At 34.7% G+C, this 17,257-nt stretch overlaps 1 protein-coding gene across 1 annotated transcript in view; it reads right to left on the reverse strand.

The window, feature by feature from the left end:
* Positions 1–7,585: 7,585 nt before the first annotated feature.
* Positions 7,586–17,257, reverse strand: part of LOC120637626 (S phase cyclin A-associated protein in the endoplasmic reticulum) — a 60,971-nt gene continuing 51,299 nt past the window's right edge. The window contains exons 18-21 of the mRNA XM_039909537.1: positions 12,962–13,070; positions 12,748–12,848; positions 10,724–10,885; positions 7,586–10,456 (exon numbers count right to left, since the gene is read on the reverse strand). Of these exons, the coding sequence (XP_039765471.1) occupies positions 10,358–10,456; positions 10,724–10,885; positions 12,748–12,848; positions 12,962–13,070 (471 nt within the window). The 3' untranslated portion in view covers positions 7,586–10,357. The remainder of the gene's footprint in view (positions 10,457–10,723; positions 10,886–12,747; positions 12,849–12,961; positions 13,071–17,257) is intronic.

Below are 17,257 nucleotides of genomic sequence, written 5' to 3' on the forward strand. Positions count from 1 at the left end.
TATATATTTTATGCACAATTTTTTATCTTCTTAAATGGGCTAAGTATACCTGTAACCAACGGAAAAATAATAAATTATCACTATCAGCAATAAACCTATTAGACCTATTATAGCAGTGAATACAAGCACATGGATATGTTATTAGTACCTAATAAAAAGTAATGGTGTACGAACCTGTCCAAGCCAATCAAATCCAACATAAGATAGGTTTAAAGCCCATTGAAATACGCGCAAAGCTAAATCGGAAAATAACTGAAAAATTACAAGCATTGAGTCTAAACTGCGCAATACTAATTCTTACAAACTTACAATTTCTTACGAGTTCAATGTTTTATTTTTATTTTAAGTAGGTATAAATATTAAGAAGAAGAACAAGAGCAAAGGTCGTCGATTCTCTAAAAATAAACTAAAACAGCTATATTGTGCACGCACGTCAATGCATCTCAAAAGCTTTTAGGAGAGGATACCGAGGAGCGTACAATACAAAAGAGAAACAGATGTTAAGTAATTCGTTTGTACAAAAATATCAAAATATAATTTTTTTTTTTTAGTTTTCTTTGTACACCTCTGATGTTATAAATATAAAGTGCGTCCAAAAAAAAACGCAATTACGACCTTAGCACTTCGTACCTATTAAGCCACATATCGCATAACACCGCATAACGCCTTAAAAACCTTAGACATGTTATACGTGTTATAGCGTATGTGGCATCGAAAAAGTTATTTTTATATTAGTAATTCACGGATCCAGCAGATGGACCAATTGATGGTATGTGACGCCTATAAACAGAGCCGCGCTATGCCCTTCAACTTGAGGTGTACATTTGAAGCCCCATGTACTAAAACTGGCAACCACGCCCTTCGACTGCACGCTGAACGCTGCATGGCCTGCCGCCATGCAGCGTTCTGTGTCAGCATATAAGCATTGCAGTAGGTCAGCGGGCCTTAGCCCTTAAAAAACGAAATTTATAGAATGGATAAGATCCGTAATGAAGTGATTCGCCAAAGAACTAAAGTAACTGACATAGCCTTTCGTGTTAGCGTACTAAAGTGGCAGTGGGCTGGTCACGTTTGTCGGAGGACCGATGGACGTTGGAGTCGAAAGGTTCTCGAGTGGAGACCGCGTGTCGGTAAACGGAGTGTCGGACGCCCCCCTACTAGATGGAGCGACGACCTCCGAAAAGTGGCAGGCATCGACTGGATGAGGAAAGCCGAAAATAGGAAAAGTTGGCGCTGCTTGAAAGAGGCCTATGTTCAGCAGTGGACGCACAATGGCTGATGATGATGATGATGTAACGGATTGAGTCAAAATGGCCGATTCATTCTTCTGGATCGGGTGATAATAGAAAGTGGAGCTCCGTCGAGATATATAGCTTATCGAGACACGCACCTGACGGACTTCACTCCGTTAACAGTTATTTTACGTCTTGTTGTAAGTTTGGGGTAATGTTACAAAAACCTCTACCCTAGATAAAATAACTGTGAACTGATTGTAAAAAAAAAAACTTAAAGTATCTTCAAGACGCATCTTAAAATTTCTTTACTTACCCACATGTTTCACCGGCTCCTTCGTGATAATATATTCTAACATGATATGATTATCTCTGTTTTTCTTCTACAATTGATTCTTTTATCGAAAATAGGTCGGGTTAGCTGTTACATAATCACATCCATTGCTTCACAAGGTCGCCGTCAGCGTGAGTCGTGGAGATGAAGCTGAAATAAAATCACTACACAGATTTATCGCTCTGTTTGATTGCTTGTCTACATAAATATACCTTCGCATACCTCGGCACGCCTCTTACAAACCAGTGCGATATTGTGATTGATGTTGCCTAAACAGCGGTCGTTAATATTGGCGATGATACCATAGAGGACGTCTTGGACTCGCAACTGGTTTGCGCTTTGCTACGACGTCTGATGGAAAGTCCCACCTATCCATATGAGTTAAGGTAGAAATGCATATTTTCTCATGCTGATATTGAGTAAGTAGGTAGACAGATTCGATCTTTTTAATTTAAAGTACCTAGCGTTACTTTCATTGGATAAAAAGAAGCCTATAAAAAATACTACAATAATAGCCCCAAAGCTTAGCTTATTTTGTTGGTACCTTCTGAAGATGACTGATGAATATTTTTATGCATAATACTGATAAAATATATATAGAGATAAAGAACCAGACACAGATTCAGACCAGATCCAGACCAAACATTCATGTTCATCACACAAACATTTTCCAGTTGTGGGAATGGAACCCACAGCCTAGGACTCAGAAAGCAGGAATGCTGCCCACTGCGCCAACCGGCCGACCAATGTTGTCTATCCAACATAGATACTCTCTGTCCTTTCAACTAACTATGCCGAAAATCAAAACAATAGGTTGCTTGGTTAGGGCTTGGAGTAAGCAAAAGCAAACAAAAAAAAAACACTTTCGCATTTATAATATCAGTAAGGAGTAAGGATGGAATTTGGACTACCTACTCGATGTCCTGCTAGTCGTATCCGTTAAGTCACTGACGACTTTATTTTCTTTATCTTGGTAATGGCTTGTTCAAAGATTTTCTTATTGTACTTTACTAGTACAGATACATAATAAAAGATACTTTCTGTATTCTTAAACAGTTAAAAAATTAAAACTGGACACTTTTTAGCTATATTATTTTTCTAGCGGACTGAATATAATATAAAAGCGCATAGGATACAACAAAATTAGCATCCAATTTTAATCGATGTAAAAGACTACCGAGATTTTATCATATCTCTGCCACATTAGTGCGTTTGTCGTCGCAGCCAGCCTGCGACCAATGAAAAGAAATCGTTCGCCGCTCAGGATGCAGGGGACGTGGCGGTTTGGCGTCCACTGTAGTAATTCCTAAGGTTCATCTTCACCAATAACGAATAAAATTCCACTACTGGACCAAAAGCCTCTCCCAAGGGCTTACCAATAATCAACACGATAGGAAGATGGTTTGGTAATCGCAGTAGATGGTGGTTGTAGCACAGAGGACGCTGCTGTCGGTACTCCGTTGTAGCATTTAGTCACCTCGTACGACATCCGTGGGTAGAGGAGAAGGAGAGTGGCACCAGTATTCTGAACTACCGTCACTACACGGTATATTCCTGAGATTAGCATGTACCAATGTACCCAACAACAATTGATTTATATTAGTCATCTTAACAACCCATTACCGGCCTACAAGTCTCTTCCAACAAAAATAAGGTGGCATTTTTCCACCACACTGGCCCAGTGCGGAATGGTGGGCTTCCCAAGCCTACCAATCCGTACTGGGCCCGGGCCAGAGAACATTATGGAGAACTCTCAGCCATGCTGGTTTCCTCACGATGTTTTCCTTCGCCGTTAAAGTAAGTGATATTTTAATTGCTTAAAACGTACATAACTTAGAGAAGCATGCTGGGATTCGAACTCTGCTCCCTTAAAGTTAAGCCGACGTAGTGACGGCATAGTGGTTGGACTACCAAACCACTATGCCGTCACCGGGATTTATCATAGTAATCCTCTAAATCTCCTAAATCTTATAATTTTCTGCAACTCCCACGTATTTCAACTGAATCAGTAGGGACGTACATATTCATCAAAGTCTTTTTGTAACGATAAAAATGTCCGGCATTAAGAAATTACGCACACATCACTTCCCCACAATAACTGGATGACAAAACATTTTAAAGAAAGAAAAATGAGAAAATTCAGAATAATCGCGCCCGGAGCAATGGCATGGAAAAACGCTTCCGATGGCTGTGGGGCACGCAATTTATGTGGTATTAATGGTGTTTAAAACGTTTTATGAGTTTAAAAATACCCTGACTTTCAATATAATGTCCGACTACATTTTATAGATTTAATTGCACTTAGGTCGCTAGGTTTAATGCGTTTAAGTACTTAGATATAAATTTAGTCTGCTTTAGAGCTACAATTTCTTTTTTAAGAAATAAATCATATCTACGTTAATGAAATAGTATTTTATAATGTTTCAATTGTTTTTGGTAACTTAGCACTACCCACTACATAAAAAACAATAAAACCTAATTTGTTGTTAAGAATTCGTAGTTAAAATCATTGATTGCAGATTTTACCAAACTACCTAAGTGCAGAAAATTCTATAAAATAAATTTGTGTTTAAAGATTGGCATTTTCGAATACGAATCCAGATAAACTGGAAACTATTCCTAGGAGCCAAAATCGTTAAGAATTAGTCATTTTTAAACCAACTTACAAACGGACGTTCTCAATCCGGTTGTTTTTTTTTTGTATATTTAATTTAATATTACCTACTCTGCCAATTATACACCGATTTTCATAATTCATGTTTGTTTTGGTATGTCTAATCTCTGAGATGGTCCCTTTTTAATTAAGTGAGTCTATTGGAGGAATCCTGGAAAAATCGAGGAAACGCTTCAAATGTTACAGGAAAAACTATAGCGATTTGTATTATTTTTTAATGTAACTTGACCATTTTCTTTCGAAAAGTACCATTTATTCACGTCTAACTTGACTGCAATCTCACCTGGTAGTATCGCGGCAGTAACCCGTTAGGGAGTATGGCAGTTATATTTTAACCCATCCGCTAATCGGTTTCTTCGTGACGTCGTACCGAAGCGCTTAATCCCGTAGCGGCACGTCTTTGTAGGTAGGGTGGTAACTAGCCACGGCCGAGGCCTCCCACAAGACAAACTTAAGTACATGTTTAAGGAATCATAAAAACCAACTCGTATTGGAGCCGCATAGGGGGTTGTATGGTAAAATCCTCTCGTCTATTGGAGATGCGACAGGCCTTGTTACACTCGCTTAAGGCAGTGTTTTTGTAATATTGTAGAAGTTTTGCTTCAGAATTATTCTAATCCTTATTCCTGCAACGCCAAAGTACATTGGTATGTAAAATTAAAAATATATACTTTTAAAATAATACTGTTGTGACAGTTTATTTAGGTTTAGAAAGCTGATGATTATTGATGGCTATCACAAACAATAATAAGCTATTAAATCAATGATTACAACAGATAACTGAGACAAAAGTCAAAAAGAAATAGGTAGGTACCTAGCCGAGCTATAAATTATGCTAAATGTATACACTATACGTGATGTATCCAGCTTTAATTTTATAGAATAGTAAAAACAAATGTGTTCACATGATGGCAGACATTCGAACAGATAAATTATAAGCTAAGTGGCGTATAAATACAATATTGGAGTGTCGAGCATTAAGTTCCGCTGCCTCTTGCCTCTGCTTCCGCACCGGTTAACATACAGGTTGCTCCTTTTTCAGCTACAGGCGTTTTTGGTGGTTCCAATTGTGATAATAAGCAATAAAACACACCTCAACACACCAAGCAACGTAGTGAGTCTTACGCTCAAACCTTATTGATATGAGGCCTGTGGACCAATAAATTATTCTACAGGCCAAATTGCTGCATAAAAATTGTCTTAATTACCTGATGGTATGACGCTCATACCTTGGAGGCTTGGAAGGTCACTTCTGTGGGATGCAACTTGTGTTGATACCCTAGCTGCATCACACATCCAGGCCACTTCGTCAATGGTAGGTGCGGCTGCTTCCAGTGCGAGTCCAAGAGGCGTAAATATGAAAACCTGGATAGCAGCTTCATTTTTGTGCCTTTTGGTGTAGAGACTTTGGGACCGTGGGGTCCGGAGGCAAGAGCCCTTTTCAAAGAATTATCGAAAAGGGTTATCGAGTCTACCGGTGATCCTAGAGCGGGCAGTTACCTTGGCCAACGAATTAGTTTGGCCATCCAGAGGGGAAATGCTGCCAGCATCTTAGGAACTGTGCCTCGCTGCGGTGGTTTCGAGGACGTTTTAGATTTTATTTAGTTTTTAAATAGTTTATTTTAGGTTATAGTTATGTATTAATAAAAATTCAAACTTAATTACCTAAAAGGACAAAAATATATAAGATCATCTTTATAATGAGAATGATGAGCTTGCCATAAAAAAAGAACTGTTATTAGGTACAGTAAGTATATATTTTAATTGAATCACGCCTCAGCATCATACTGTATACGGCGTGGCGTCGCCATATTTCTAACGGCACTTAAGCGTGGAGCGTAAATTTGTCTGATCAAAGCGCAAAGCGCCACCGCCACTCTACTTGTGACTGAGTTTGATAATTGAACTCTTGCACCACAACGCCTTTACATTAAGCGACATAATTGTCGCAGAGTCCGAAGTTATCGTCATAATGATAATAACGAAATTTGGCTAATGAGTTTCGATGCGATCTCAACCAATGATGCAAACACTCATCACTGCTAACTCTGTCTCATGCAAGTGATGAGGTCTAACATTTATGGATAATAACATAACCGTACATCCTAATCAGGAACTGTTCTGAAAATTAGTTGCCGCAGCGATTTCTCGGATCCATACATATTAACTAAGAATACTTAATTTAATATCTGCCGCTGTGAAGAAGAACTATTGACAACCAATTATACCTAAATGTGAATGAATTACTGCAGCAATCCTTTTTCTGCAAGTTGCTACTCACGTTGATCCCTAACTGTAGGATAATTTGTGACAAGTATAAATGCTCGTCAAAAATTATGCCAATAAATTGGAGGAAGTTGTATTAGAAGTACTTAGTAGGTATACAAATGGACATAAAAAACGCGTCAGGGTATGTTACGGGACACTTATGGTCCAGATGTCCTGAGACTGGCAATAGTGATTGGAGCATACGAAAAGAGTAGACCGTTTTCCATTTCTAGTAACTAACTAGAGATGAAAAACGGTCTACTCATTTCGTAGTAACTAACAAGAGATTAAAAACGGTCTACTCATTTCGTACCGAGCTGGACCTAACTAATGAAAAATTTAATTTACCTATAATATGTAATAGGTTACCTAAGAAGCTTCATTTAGTAAGCAAATAAACACTATGTTCTATGTGAGTAAGATGGATTAACAGGGCAAGTGAAACATACGCACGGTCTGCAGTTTCAACAATACTTATTGTGTTTATATTTTGTATAACACGATATGTCTGATCGGAACCTCGTGTCGTTTTCGTTACTTGTAAAAAACACGAAACGAGTAACATTTAAATTGTATCAATGACCCAATGACATCCTTTATTCCTTGTCTTTCATCTCGACTTCAAGTCTCAATGTTTTGATTTCAGTGGTTAATTTAAAATTTGGTACGTAGGTACTTTTTTACTTTATTGGGCGGCATTAATTAACTGTTTTTATTGTTATTTTTATAATGATTGCATTATAAAAACAGGATTTCAGTCGATTAGATTACAGGTAAAATAAAAACTATTGTTTGTTTACAAACTTGATTGTCTGCGTTATAAATGATTTCAACCAACGAAAAGCACTCATACATAAAGGTTGGGGTAGAAATAATAATAAAACATAATTCTATTGTTACACAAACATTTATTTATCGCTTACTCAAAATAATCAATGAAAGTTACACGCGAAAGTTATTAAACGCTAAAAGAAAAGAAATCACAGATCCAATACATTAAACTCGACTCAGTGTTGCTAAAACTAAAAACTATACATTATAAGCAGCAAAAACTAATTAATATAATTAAATCACAGTTTATAAAAAAAAATAAAAAAAGATATTTATCACAAAATAATAACGAAATTGGAAAAAAATACTTCACTATCCTGACTAAAGCATTCGATTGTGTGCATCGTAATCAGCCGTAATCTACATTTCTATTCAAATACAAAATGTTTTCCAACAATTTAATGCCTATTCTCCTTTTATCACAGCATTCCTATAATTTAATACCTAAATTAGTTTTCCCTTTCAATTTACTAGAATAAACATTCAGCTGATCTGCAAGGCACACTCCTAGCCAACTCGTTTTAAATATTTCATGCATTTAACGCACCAGCTTAAAATAATTTAAATTAATACTCAAATAAATACTTAACAAATATTATTCATTAACGACATAAAAAAATTATAATTGCAAACAAAAAGTTGATAATATTCTCACATAGAAAACTAAGCTGATCACATTTTTTAAGGATAGCACTCTTCTAAAGTTCATGAAAATGTTATAGAAGAATAGTATTTTTCCTGACATTTGTGCGATTATAAATTAATTTATTAGTTAAGTGGATAGCTCAAATTAAATATGCTTATTATATATATAAAATGAAAACCAACACCCGACGTTCAAAAATTTAAATAGATGCTTGCAAATGGTTTAAAGTTTACATCCATAGAAAAATATGTATAGAGACATCAAAAAGGTAAGACACACTACACAGTAACGACATAACATTGTTGAATGGTGAATGTAGGCTAGTAATTTTTGGGTAAATATTTTACTTTTATGATATTTGGTTCGATACAACACGTAACATCGACAGCTAGGTAGGTATATCAACAACATCTATTATCTAAGTATACGTTTTATATGATTCGAAAGCAATCTAATACTCAGTAATATAATCTGGGACTGGGATACACTACAATTTAAACCATTTACCCCCGTAACTATAATTTGTGACAATTAATTTGAGTTTTAAATTAATTTTGTAAGTAGTTACTTTAACCAGTAGCAGGCCTTTTACCGTTCAAAAAGTACAAAAGTTAAAACGAAAGGAATAATCGTTCGGTTCGGTTAAACATTTCTGTTAAAAATTATACAAATTTATTGTTATCATCAAAAGAATACTAAACCTTTCCAAAATACATTTACACAACTTAAATGAACTAGAAATATAGGACCTATTTTTATATTGAATTAAGAAAAATCATTGGACCTATTTGAAAATCGGTTAAGAATTTTAATCAATCTCTACTATAGTCACCACATTAATAACATCATATCCGTAATTACTATTATATTAAATAATAAAATTAACTATAAGTAAATATACATTACACATATAAATTGTATACTGGATACTAATAAGTATATCCCGAATATATTATATCATTCAAAACACTACATACAATATAAGAAAGCATTTTAGGGTCACAGGGACATAGATCAGGACTAGCAAAATATTTTAATACATCTAATAATTCTGAGGTTTAAGATTTTAGGTAGAAACTTGCATAGATAGAAAACATATAGAAATACAGATAAACTATAATACCGTTTGTTGCAAAGTAACACATAAATTTGGCATTTAATAAATTTCAGCATACACGGTAAATTTTGACAAATATTTAAACATGATAAGCATAACATGAAACTCTTTGTAATTGTGAAGATGCTGCCCTCTTGGAAGCTGTAGATTGTTCGAGAACATAAAAAAGAAACTGCTTAGTTTTGTTTCAATGTTTAAGAACATTGTGAAGCGTCGAAACACCGGTGGGATCGACTGATACATGCAACAAATTTTAAAATGATTTTTAAAAATGGTTTTCCAATGCGGGCCCACCGTATAATAAAATGACATAAACGGTGTAATTTTCTTTCGACCAACCTTATTTTCTCTATATTTAGGTGTATTCAGAGTTTTATTAGTCACATAGTATGTGTTGAAGTAAATAATGTAAACTTCATTTAAGATTTCATTGTGGCATTTTGTTATCGTCTTGAATGTAATGTGTATACTGACTATTTTCTTATTCGAGATAAAAAGGTATTGATTTTATTGGTTGAATAATAATATTTCTTTCGGCATAAAGTAGGTACACCGAAATTTATCGACTTTGTATATAAAAAAAAAACATTCTCAATCCAGGTGTTTAATACGAACAAGCAATATGTTATTGTTAAACAAAAATTAGTTTGTAATTTTTCTAAATATGCCTTTACATTATCTTATATTAAAAGAACACTGCCTACAGTGCCGATTCTTACATACAAATCCTTATTCTATTCTAAATTGGCAAATCTAAAAGTAGTGCTACGAGTATGTTTTCACTTTGGATCCCCTGGAAAAGGATAGCATTATTTTTAGACACGTAAATTTAGTTTAGTTAGGAGTTGTATGTACAACAGAATTGTCACCATGACAGGCCAAGTCAACTGTCATAACTCCTTGCCTATAGTCTCAACTGACAGTAGGTTGTGTAGTAGTTCAACCTTTATAGGGTTAAAGCGGTATGGCACTTTTTTAACCTCATACTTTTTATATGTTTCTATACGACATCGTGCAGGAACGCTTATTTACTAATTGGTTACATAGCAGGTAACTAGTCGCTACCAAAGCCAAACCAGACTAGACATCAGCCAGTTTAGAAATACTGCAGCAATAAACTCACAAAAATGTGCCTCATTCATACTTGTCACTATGCCTGGACTATTATTTATTAGTCTTAAATTCGATTTTAGTTGTTAATTGTTATTTCAACACTAGTTATAGATAGTGATTACATGTTGGTTGTAAGTGTTCCTTACTTCTTGCCGGAATTCTTCTTCATTCTTGACTGTTTGATTACTTTTATTAGCTTTATTTTCTGATATGCCGGATTCTCCAAGAATTCTTCTAATATCTAGAGAAATATAAAAATATGTGTTGAGATTTTTTTAAATTTCCAATGGACTCGAGTCTAAGCTTTAAAAAAGGAATAAAGGAAATTTAACTATGAAGCTATGAATGCTCGTTGATGAATTCTATCTATAGCTTTTTCTGTGACCTGTTTGAAGTGTAAAATAGTATTTTGTATTCACTATAGCTAAGACATTGCTATAAAAGAATAAGATTTAACTCATGTTAATATAATGTTAATTATCTACATTAACACCGAAACAATACTCACGCTCATGCTCATTTCAGAGGCAATAGCGGCGGCAGACTGCGGTCGATCTGCTAGAGCGATTAGAGTTGGCAGCAACGCGTGGCTTCGAGATTCAGACACGAGCCAGTTCGCGGGTAGAGTGCAGAGCATCTTTATTACGCTCCAGCCTTCGCAGATGGTTTCCTATTTTAAGCATAATTTTATAAATAAAAAATAATGCAACGCCAATGGTACTCAAAATCTTTACACTAAACTGAGCGTAGGAAGAACCGCATCTCTTATGCAAAACGTGAAAGTAAGAAATATTTAAAACCACGAGGTCATTTTTAAAAGAGGTCAGGGTTTAATATAACTGCCATACCTCTAAAAGCCCTGTAACTATAGCAAACCATAGTTTGCATGTTTGCAAGTTTTGACGTCCAGAAAGCGCATTTCATAAATATAAAGGAGATATAGCATTTTAAATTGTAATTAAAATCTAGTTTGTTTAAAGGATATGTGCAAAACTTAACAGCTTTAAGAACATGATTTTTAAAATTTAAATTACGCTTCCCGAAATTTACTGAGCCCATTACCCGTGAGCACATGTGTTTTTAGAAATTCATTATTACAGCAAAGAGAGGACCACATAAATTATTCATCTAAATGGTCATTCCCCTGTCAAGTACAAGAGGTATAATAGCAGCCCCAAAGTATTTCCTTGAGCGACTTTACATTGAAACACCTGTGTCCGTGGGAATTACGTAAATTTGTAAAGAGACCAGGTTATAATTGTGTTGTTAATAAAATAGAGATAGTTTTTTTTATAAATAGCAGAGTTGAAATTCTTAACCTAAAGAATAAAAAAAAAAAAAAGGGTTTTTAGAGAAAACACATTTGTTTTCTTTTATTGGGCCTTAGTAATTAAACGTTTAAGCCACCGAAAAAAAAATTATATCAGTTTATATAAAACTCTTGTAATTTTTTTTTTGATCTCGTTGAACTTCGAGTTCAACGAGATCAACTCTTAGGAAGGAGAAAATGGAGGACTTCTACAAGGAAAAGTATGTTCCAATAAAAATGCGGATCTTGAGTTTAGCTCTTTGTTGATAAATTTACAGTAAACATATAATAAAAAAATTAAATAAATATACTACGACAATACACACATCGGCATCCAGCCCAAAAGTAAGCGCGGCTTGTGTTTTGGGTACTGAGATGAATAATATAAATAAATACTTATAATATATAGATAAACACCCAGACACTGAAAAACATTCAGGTTCATCACACAAATATTGTCCAGTTGTGGGAATCGAACCCACGGCCTTGGACTTAGAAAGCAGGGTCGCTGCCCACTGCGCCAATCGGCTGTCAACATGTACCTAATAATACAAATTATCTAAGAAATCGCCCATTCCTATGCGAATGAACTCAGTTGACCATTGCAACGTCCAACAACGTTTAATTTCTTTATACACCAGTTCTCATGCGGGTTCCACCTGCAGCCTACACGTGTTCGTTATAATTAACATTTAGTTTTTGTTGGTTATTGGCTACTATGGCGGTCATTTATATGGATCATCTGTTACAAGTTGAAATGAATATGATTATTATAACTTTTCTTTATTGTATACTTACCTTACCTTATTATTATCGTACATTATAACTAATTCGAAAAAGTTCAAGACCTTGTTAATTTTTATAATTTTAATTAGTGTTTTAGCTACACTTGGAGGAATTATAAATTTTATAAATTTAACATGCATATAAAATTTTACGGAACCGACATGATTTGAACCTGCGACTCTCTGGCAATCGCGGCCTGAGCGCTTTATCCAATTAAGCTACGGCTCTCTTACCGTCGATGCCGAAATAAGTTTATGATTTTCACATCAGTCTTATAGCGACTGTAGCGTCACCTAGTAGGAAACGTCAAAACCTAATATAATAATTAACAATGTTTTATACATTATAAAACATTGGTAATCATTTGGATACGTAAAACATAGGTGGAGCTATTAAGTACTGTCTCAAATATAGTTTTGAGAATATAATCAACAAACCTGTAACTGAGCGTTGTTTACAATCACGAATCCAACTAGTACTATGAGATCCAGTACCATCGTCTCGGACAAAGTTTGATCCAGCCTCTGGTTGCTGAATCCTAAAGAAACAACTTAAAATTAGTTTGGCAGGAATTCAGAAAAACACAAATGTTTGTCAATCAATCGTTATCTTATAGAATATCGAAAGAGATTAAATGCAGTAGGTACGTACGTAAAGTAGATGTCCGAGGCGCCTCCCTCTCGTTAGGTGCATGTTGGGATAATAGCCTAGCAACTGCGGCCCTGAATTCTAGACTCCAGCCAGCTTCGCCGAACGCGTCCTTGAGACAAATATAAAAACACAAAAACTAAGGGGTGTGAGTAGCAAAATTGCAGAGGTAAACAAGTTTCCGAGTTAGATCCCGTATCAAATTAAAATCTAGTGTCTGTTTGAGTATATTTTCCAACAAATTTTCCAATAAATAATGCTTTTAAGAACGAAATCGAAAACGTAAAATTCTTTAAAAGTAGTAGTTTTCTTTAATTGTCGGTACAAGACAATATTCAAGCGAATACAAATATAGCTATATATAAGTGAGAATACTACTATAAGTACTCCTAATGCCTTTTTTTAAAGCGTTTAAACATACAAAAAATAAAACGTACGAATCTTCTTTAATACATAAAGAGAGTTGGAGAGAAAAATTGCGTAAGTCGAGATTTTTGCTCCTGTCTGTTTACTGGGGTCAGAAGTTCCCGCAAGTGGTCGAGCGTAAATGTACAAAAATCTGGCACGCTTACGACTGCAGGTCACGCAATAGACGGTTGTTTCAGCTTCATGCCACAGAAATAGAGTAAGCGAGATTTCGATCGAGGTTCTGATTTCACTGGGATACATTTATGACGCATAGATTCAAGTATCAAGAGAAGAGGTTCTCAATTCGATTGTATTTTTTGTACAGTTGAGTAGATTACATTACTTACGATAAAGTCAGTCGGAAAACGAATATTTTATAAGTATGTAGTGTCAGCTACTTTGTTGTTCTAGTGGTTTGCTTGTTCGACTACGGATCTCGAAATCCTGACTCCGGATTAGAGCTAAAACATTATAGGTTTTGGGTTTTTCTGTTAAGAAATTAGGGCTGTGCCCAGCAGTTCTATAAAAACGCGGTATGGATGATGATAAAATAGAGCAATATAATAATTGTTATAGAATTTTGAGCTCCAACGCCATTGACATTTGTTTGTCAAAAATTGTACTCTAATTATCCGTTTATGTTAATTACAAAAAGCGATCGCTCAGTCTCAATTGTGCCCCACAAAAAAGCATTGTAAACCCAAAACCATCGCATCTGCGACCACAGCTAATAAACTTATAATCGTGTTTATTATCTATTACAGCCCACAGACAACTAAACAAACAGGAGGCCCCATGGGCCCGCAATTATTCATGCCATTATGGGGCCCGTAGGGTCTGTATACAGACATCAAAAGTTTGGCCCTCGCACCCTGGAGAGTTAGATTGTTTGATTTTTATTATTATTTCAGTTGAGATGTTTTAATATTTATACTTCTCGTTTACTTTGAAGTTATGAGTGAAAAGCAAATTTATTATCCCGCATCAATGTATATTTGGTATTTGTAAAAGTGTGGAATTGTGGGATACGAGTGTATATTTTACCTTAAATGGGTACCCATTATAATTTTTATACCAGAAATACTTATCAAACTATTTTTTTTTTATAAAAAATTTACAAATGTATGTATAGATTAATTAATTAATGGTTATTAACGGCATCGAAGTACTATTTTATTAATTTTACGTATTTTATGGCACAAGACCTATTAAATAAATGACTCGATAATCTAATTAAAAGACTAATTGAAAATAAAATTTCACAAGACATATGAACGTCGAATGTTAAGAAAATTAGGCAAAAACTAGGCACCGAAACACTTTTATTGTGGCATAGAATTCAAAGTGATGCAGCCCCACACGAATTGATCAGAACTAAAATTTAACCAAGTAGGTACAACGCTTTATTATACAACAACCCTTTCAAATAATTTTCAATTATGGAATTTCCATTGTCATCATTTACCAATCACCTATCACGTGCCACTTTCCGATTCACTAAACATCACCGTATCATACCATTAAATATTTGCTAGTTATTTCACTGTCATCGCTTAACTTGTTGGTACAATCAATATAAGATCATGACGTTCACTAACAACCCAGTCCGTTAAAAATTATAATCATTACGATTCACACAACACTTTGTCGAAAGAAATAACTTCAAATTACATATTACTCTATGCAATAACTCATCAAGATCGGCTAAGCTGCTAAGCCGTGCGTAGGTAACAAAGACGCGGGCACGGTTCCTCGGTGTATTTTTTTTTGGCATAAAAAGTATACTTATGGAATATGGCCGCTTTACAGAATGCAACCTATATACATGCCAAATTTAATTAAAATAGGTGCAGTGTTGATCCAATCAGAAATGAGGAGATCTGAGAAGAGCCAGAGTTACCAAAATAGTTCAACAAGTCGCGAAGCTGAAGTGGAAGTTGGGGTCCCAAGGTTTTCTTATAATTTTCTGTCTATTATTTTATATTGAATAATATTTCTACGGAACTTTTACATTCGAAATTCGAAATAACATTGAAATTTGATGCTGCATAGAAAATTTGCTCCCCTACGGGCCACACTATTGTGACAGATGTCACTTGAACACAAATGTCATATTGACAAGTGAAACAGAGAAGTGACCCGTAATCGATACTGCTCTTCTATATAAGTTACTTGGACTAAAGTAGTAAATGTATAAATTAACAAAGAAATGTTTAACTCAACTTTTGACTGTGTCCTATTCTCATTTTGAATTTACATTATCTAATGTAAATATTAACTCTTAAATCTCGTGGTTAGCGTATTTAAATACGGATCACGAGGTCTCGAATGAGGCCTAATTGTTAGGTGTTGAGTGTTTCTATCAAGTTTTCAATAAGAGTTTGGGAGCTGGCCGCATAAAAGAAAATACATTTTCTATAATTATTTTTTTAAGCTAGGAGCTAGCTTATCAAACTGTCACTTTCATACCATAACCTTTTTGCTGTATCCATAGTAATTCGTTATCCCATTTTACCTTAAATGTAAAATCAGCTGATGTTATGTTTGTCAATGCGTAATTTTTATGACAACATTGTTCAGTTATTTCTTCATCTCAGGAGAAAGGTTTAAAACAAAAGTTTATTTTACTTTATTATCAACACTGCAATACAGCATTGGCTAAGTACCTGTCCCCTTTACAAGTAACTTTGTCCTGGAAGATAGACTCAAGAATAAAAAAATCTCAAAGTGATCCAAAATTATAAAGTCATACAGGTCTTTTTAAGTTAATGAGTGCTGGTAAATGAGGTTGAAAGGACTTAAAAATTACGTCGTTCTTAACCTAATTTCTGATAAAATGTTTCTTCAAACTAAAAAAAACCATGGAAAAAAAATATTAAAGTAACAATAAATAGAAGTACGTTTATTCATAGATAATTACTAAAATTTTCGGAGAGAGCGTTTGAGATTTGACAGAGTATTTTGGTTGTCTTATATTATTTAAATTTCTAATGTATATCGGTATTTACTCAGAGTGTAGGTAAAAACATTAATAAATAAAAAATGTAATCGCAGACAAGTCTGCATACAAGTAATTGTAAAAAGAAAAACAATTGCACGTAATGATCTTAAACCATGAAGAGCTCAGATAAAAAAGGACAATAGAAAATAATGACATCTTCAATCCTAGCTAGAGGTTTATAGAAAACCAAAGTGTGCAACTCTCGCGAAATAAAAGCTAATAGAATAGAATCAGTTACGCAGCGAGGAGCGATCCCGGTTAGATGTGCAAACAGAATCGCCGAGCCGCCGTAATATATTTGCGATGCGCTCCGCAAACAGTAAGAGTATGTATACCCGATTAGTGTGGGCGAAAACGGTTGTAGTCGATAATAATAAAAAAAAATTTCAAGAACCTAAGAGATGCAAAGCAAAGCTCGTGGGAACTTTTATGCGAGTTTAAAAAATGCATTATTATTTATTGCGAACAGTCACTACAAGTGCCTATGTTTTCCGGTAAGAGTATCTACGTTTTAATCTCACATTATTTTATAGTGAGAAAAAAACCAAGGTAGGTAGGTAGGTTTTAAAGAGCATGTCGATTATAAGTAGGGTGGCCTTGATTCTGTTCTATCAATTTAAGTATTCATTCAATAAATAACATAATTACTAAAATAACCCAGCCTGAAAATGATAATGAAACTGATAAAAAGATAGAATTATAAACGTATTCATTTCATAAAATATCTCAACAATTTAAGGAAGACGGAGCAATAAAGATTTTCGTGTCGTTTTCATTTACGTCGTCATTCGAAATATCGATATCTCCGTCGTCGCAGTAACATCACTATTCCACGGTACGGTGAGCAGATGATAAATTGGCTTCTTGTCTGTATTCGTAGCGTTTTCAAA

This window comes from Pararge aegeria, chromosome 1, assembly GCF_905163445.1.
Source record: "Pararge aegeria chromosome 1, ilParAegt1.1, whole genome shotgun sequence".
Lineage (NCBI taxonomy): Eukaryota > Metazoa > Arthropoda > Insecta > Lepidoptera > Nymphalidae > Pararge > Pararge aegeria.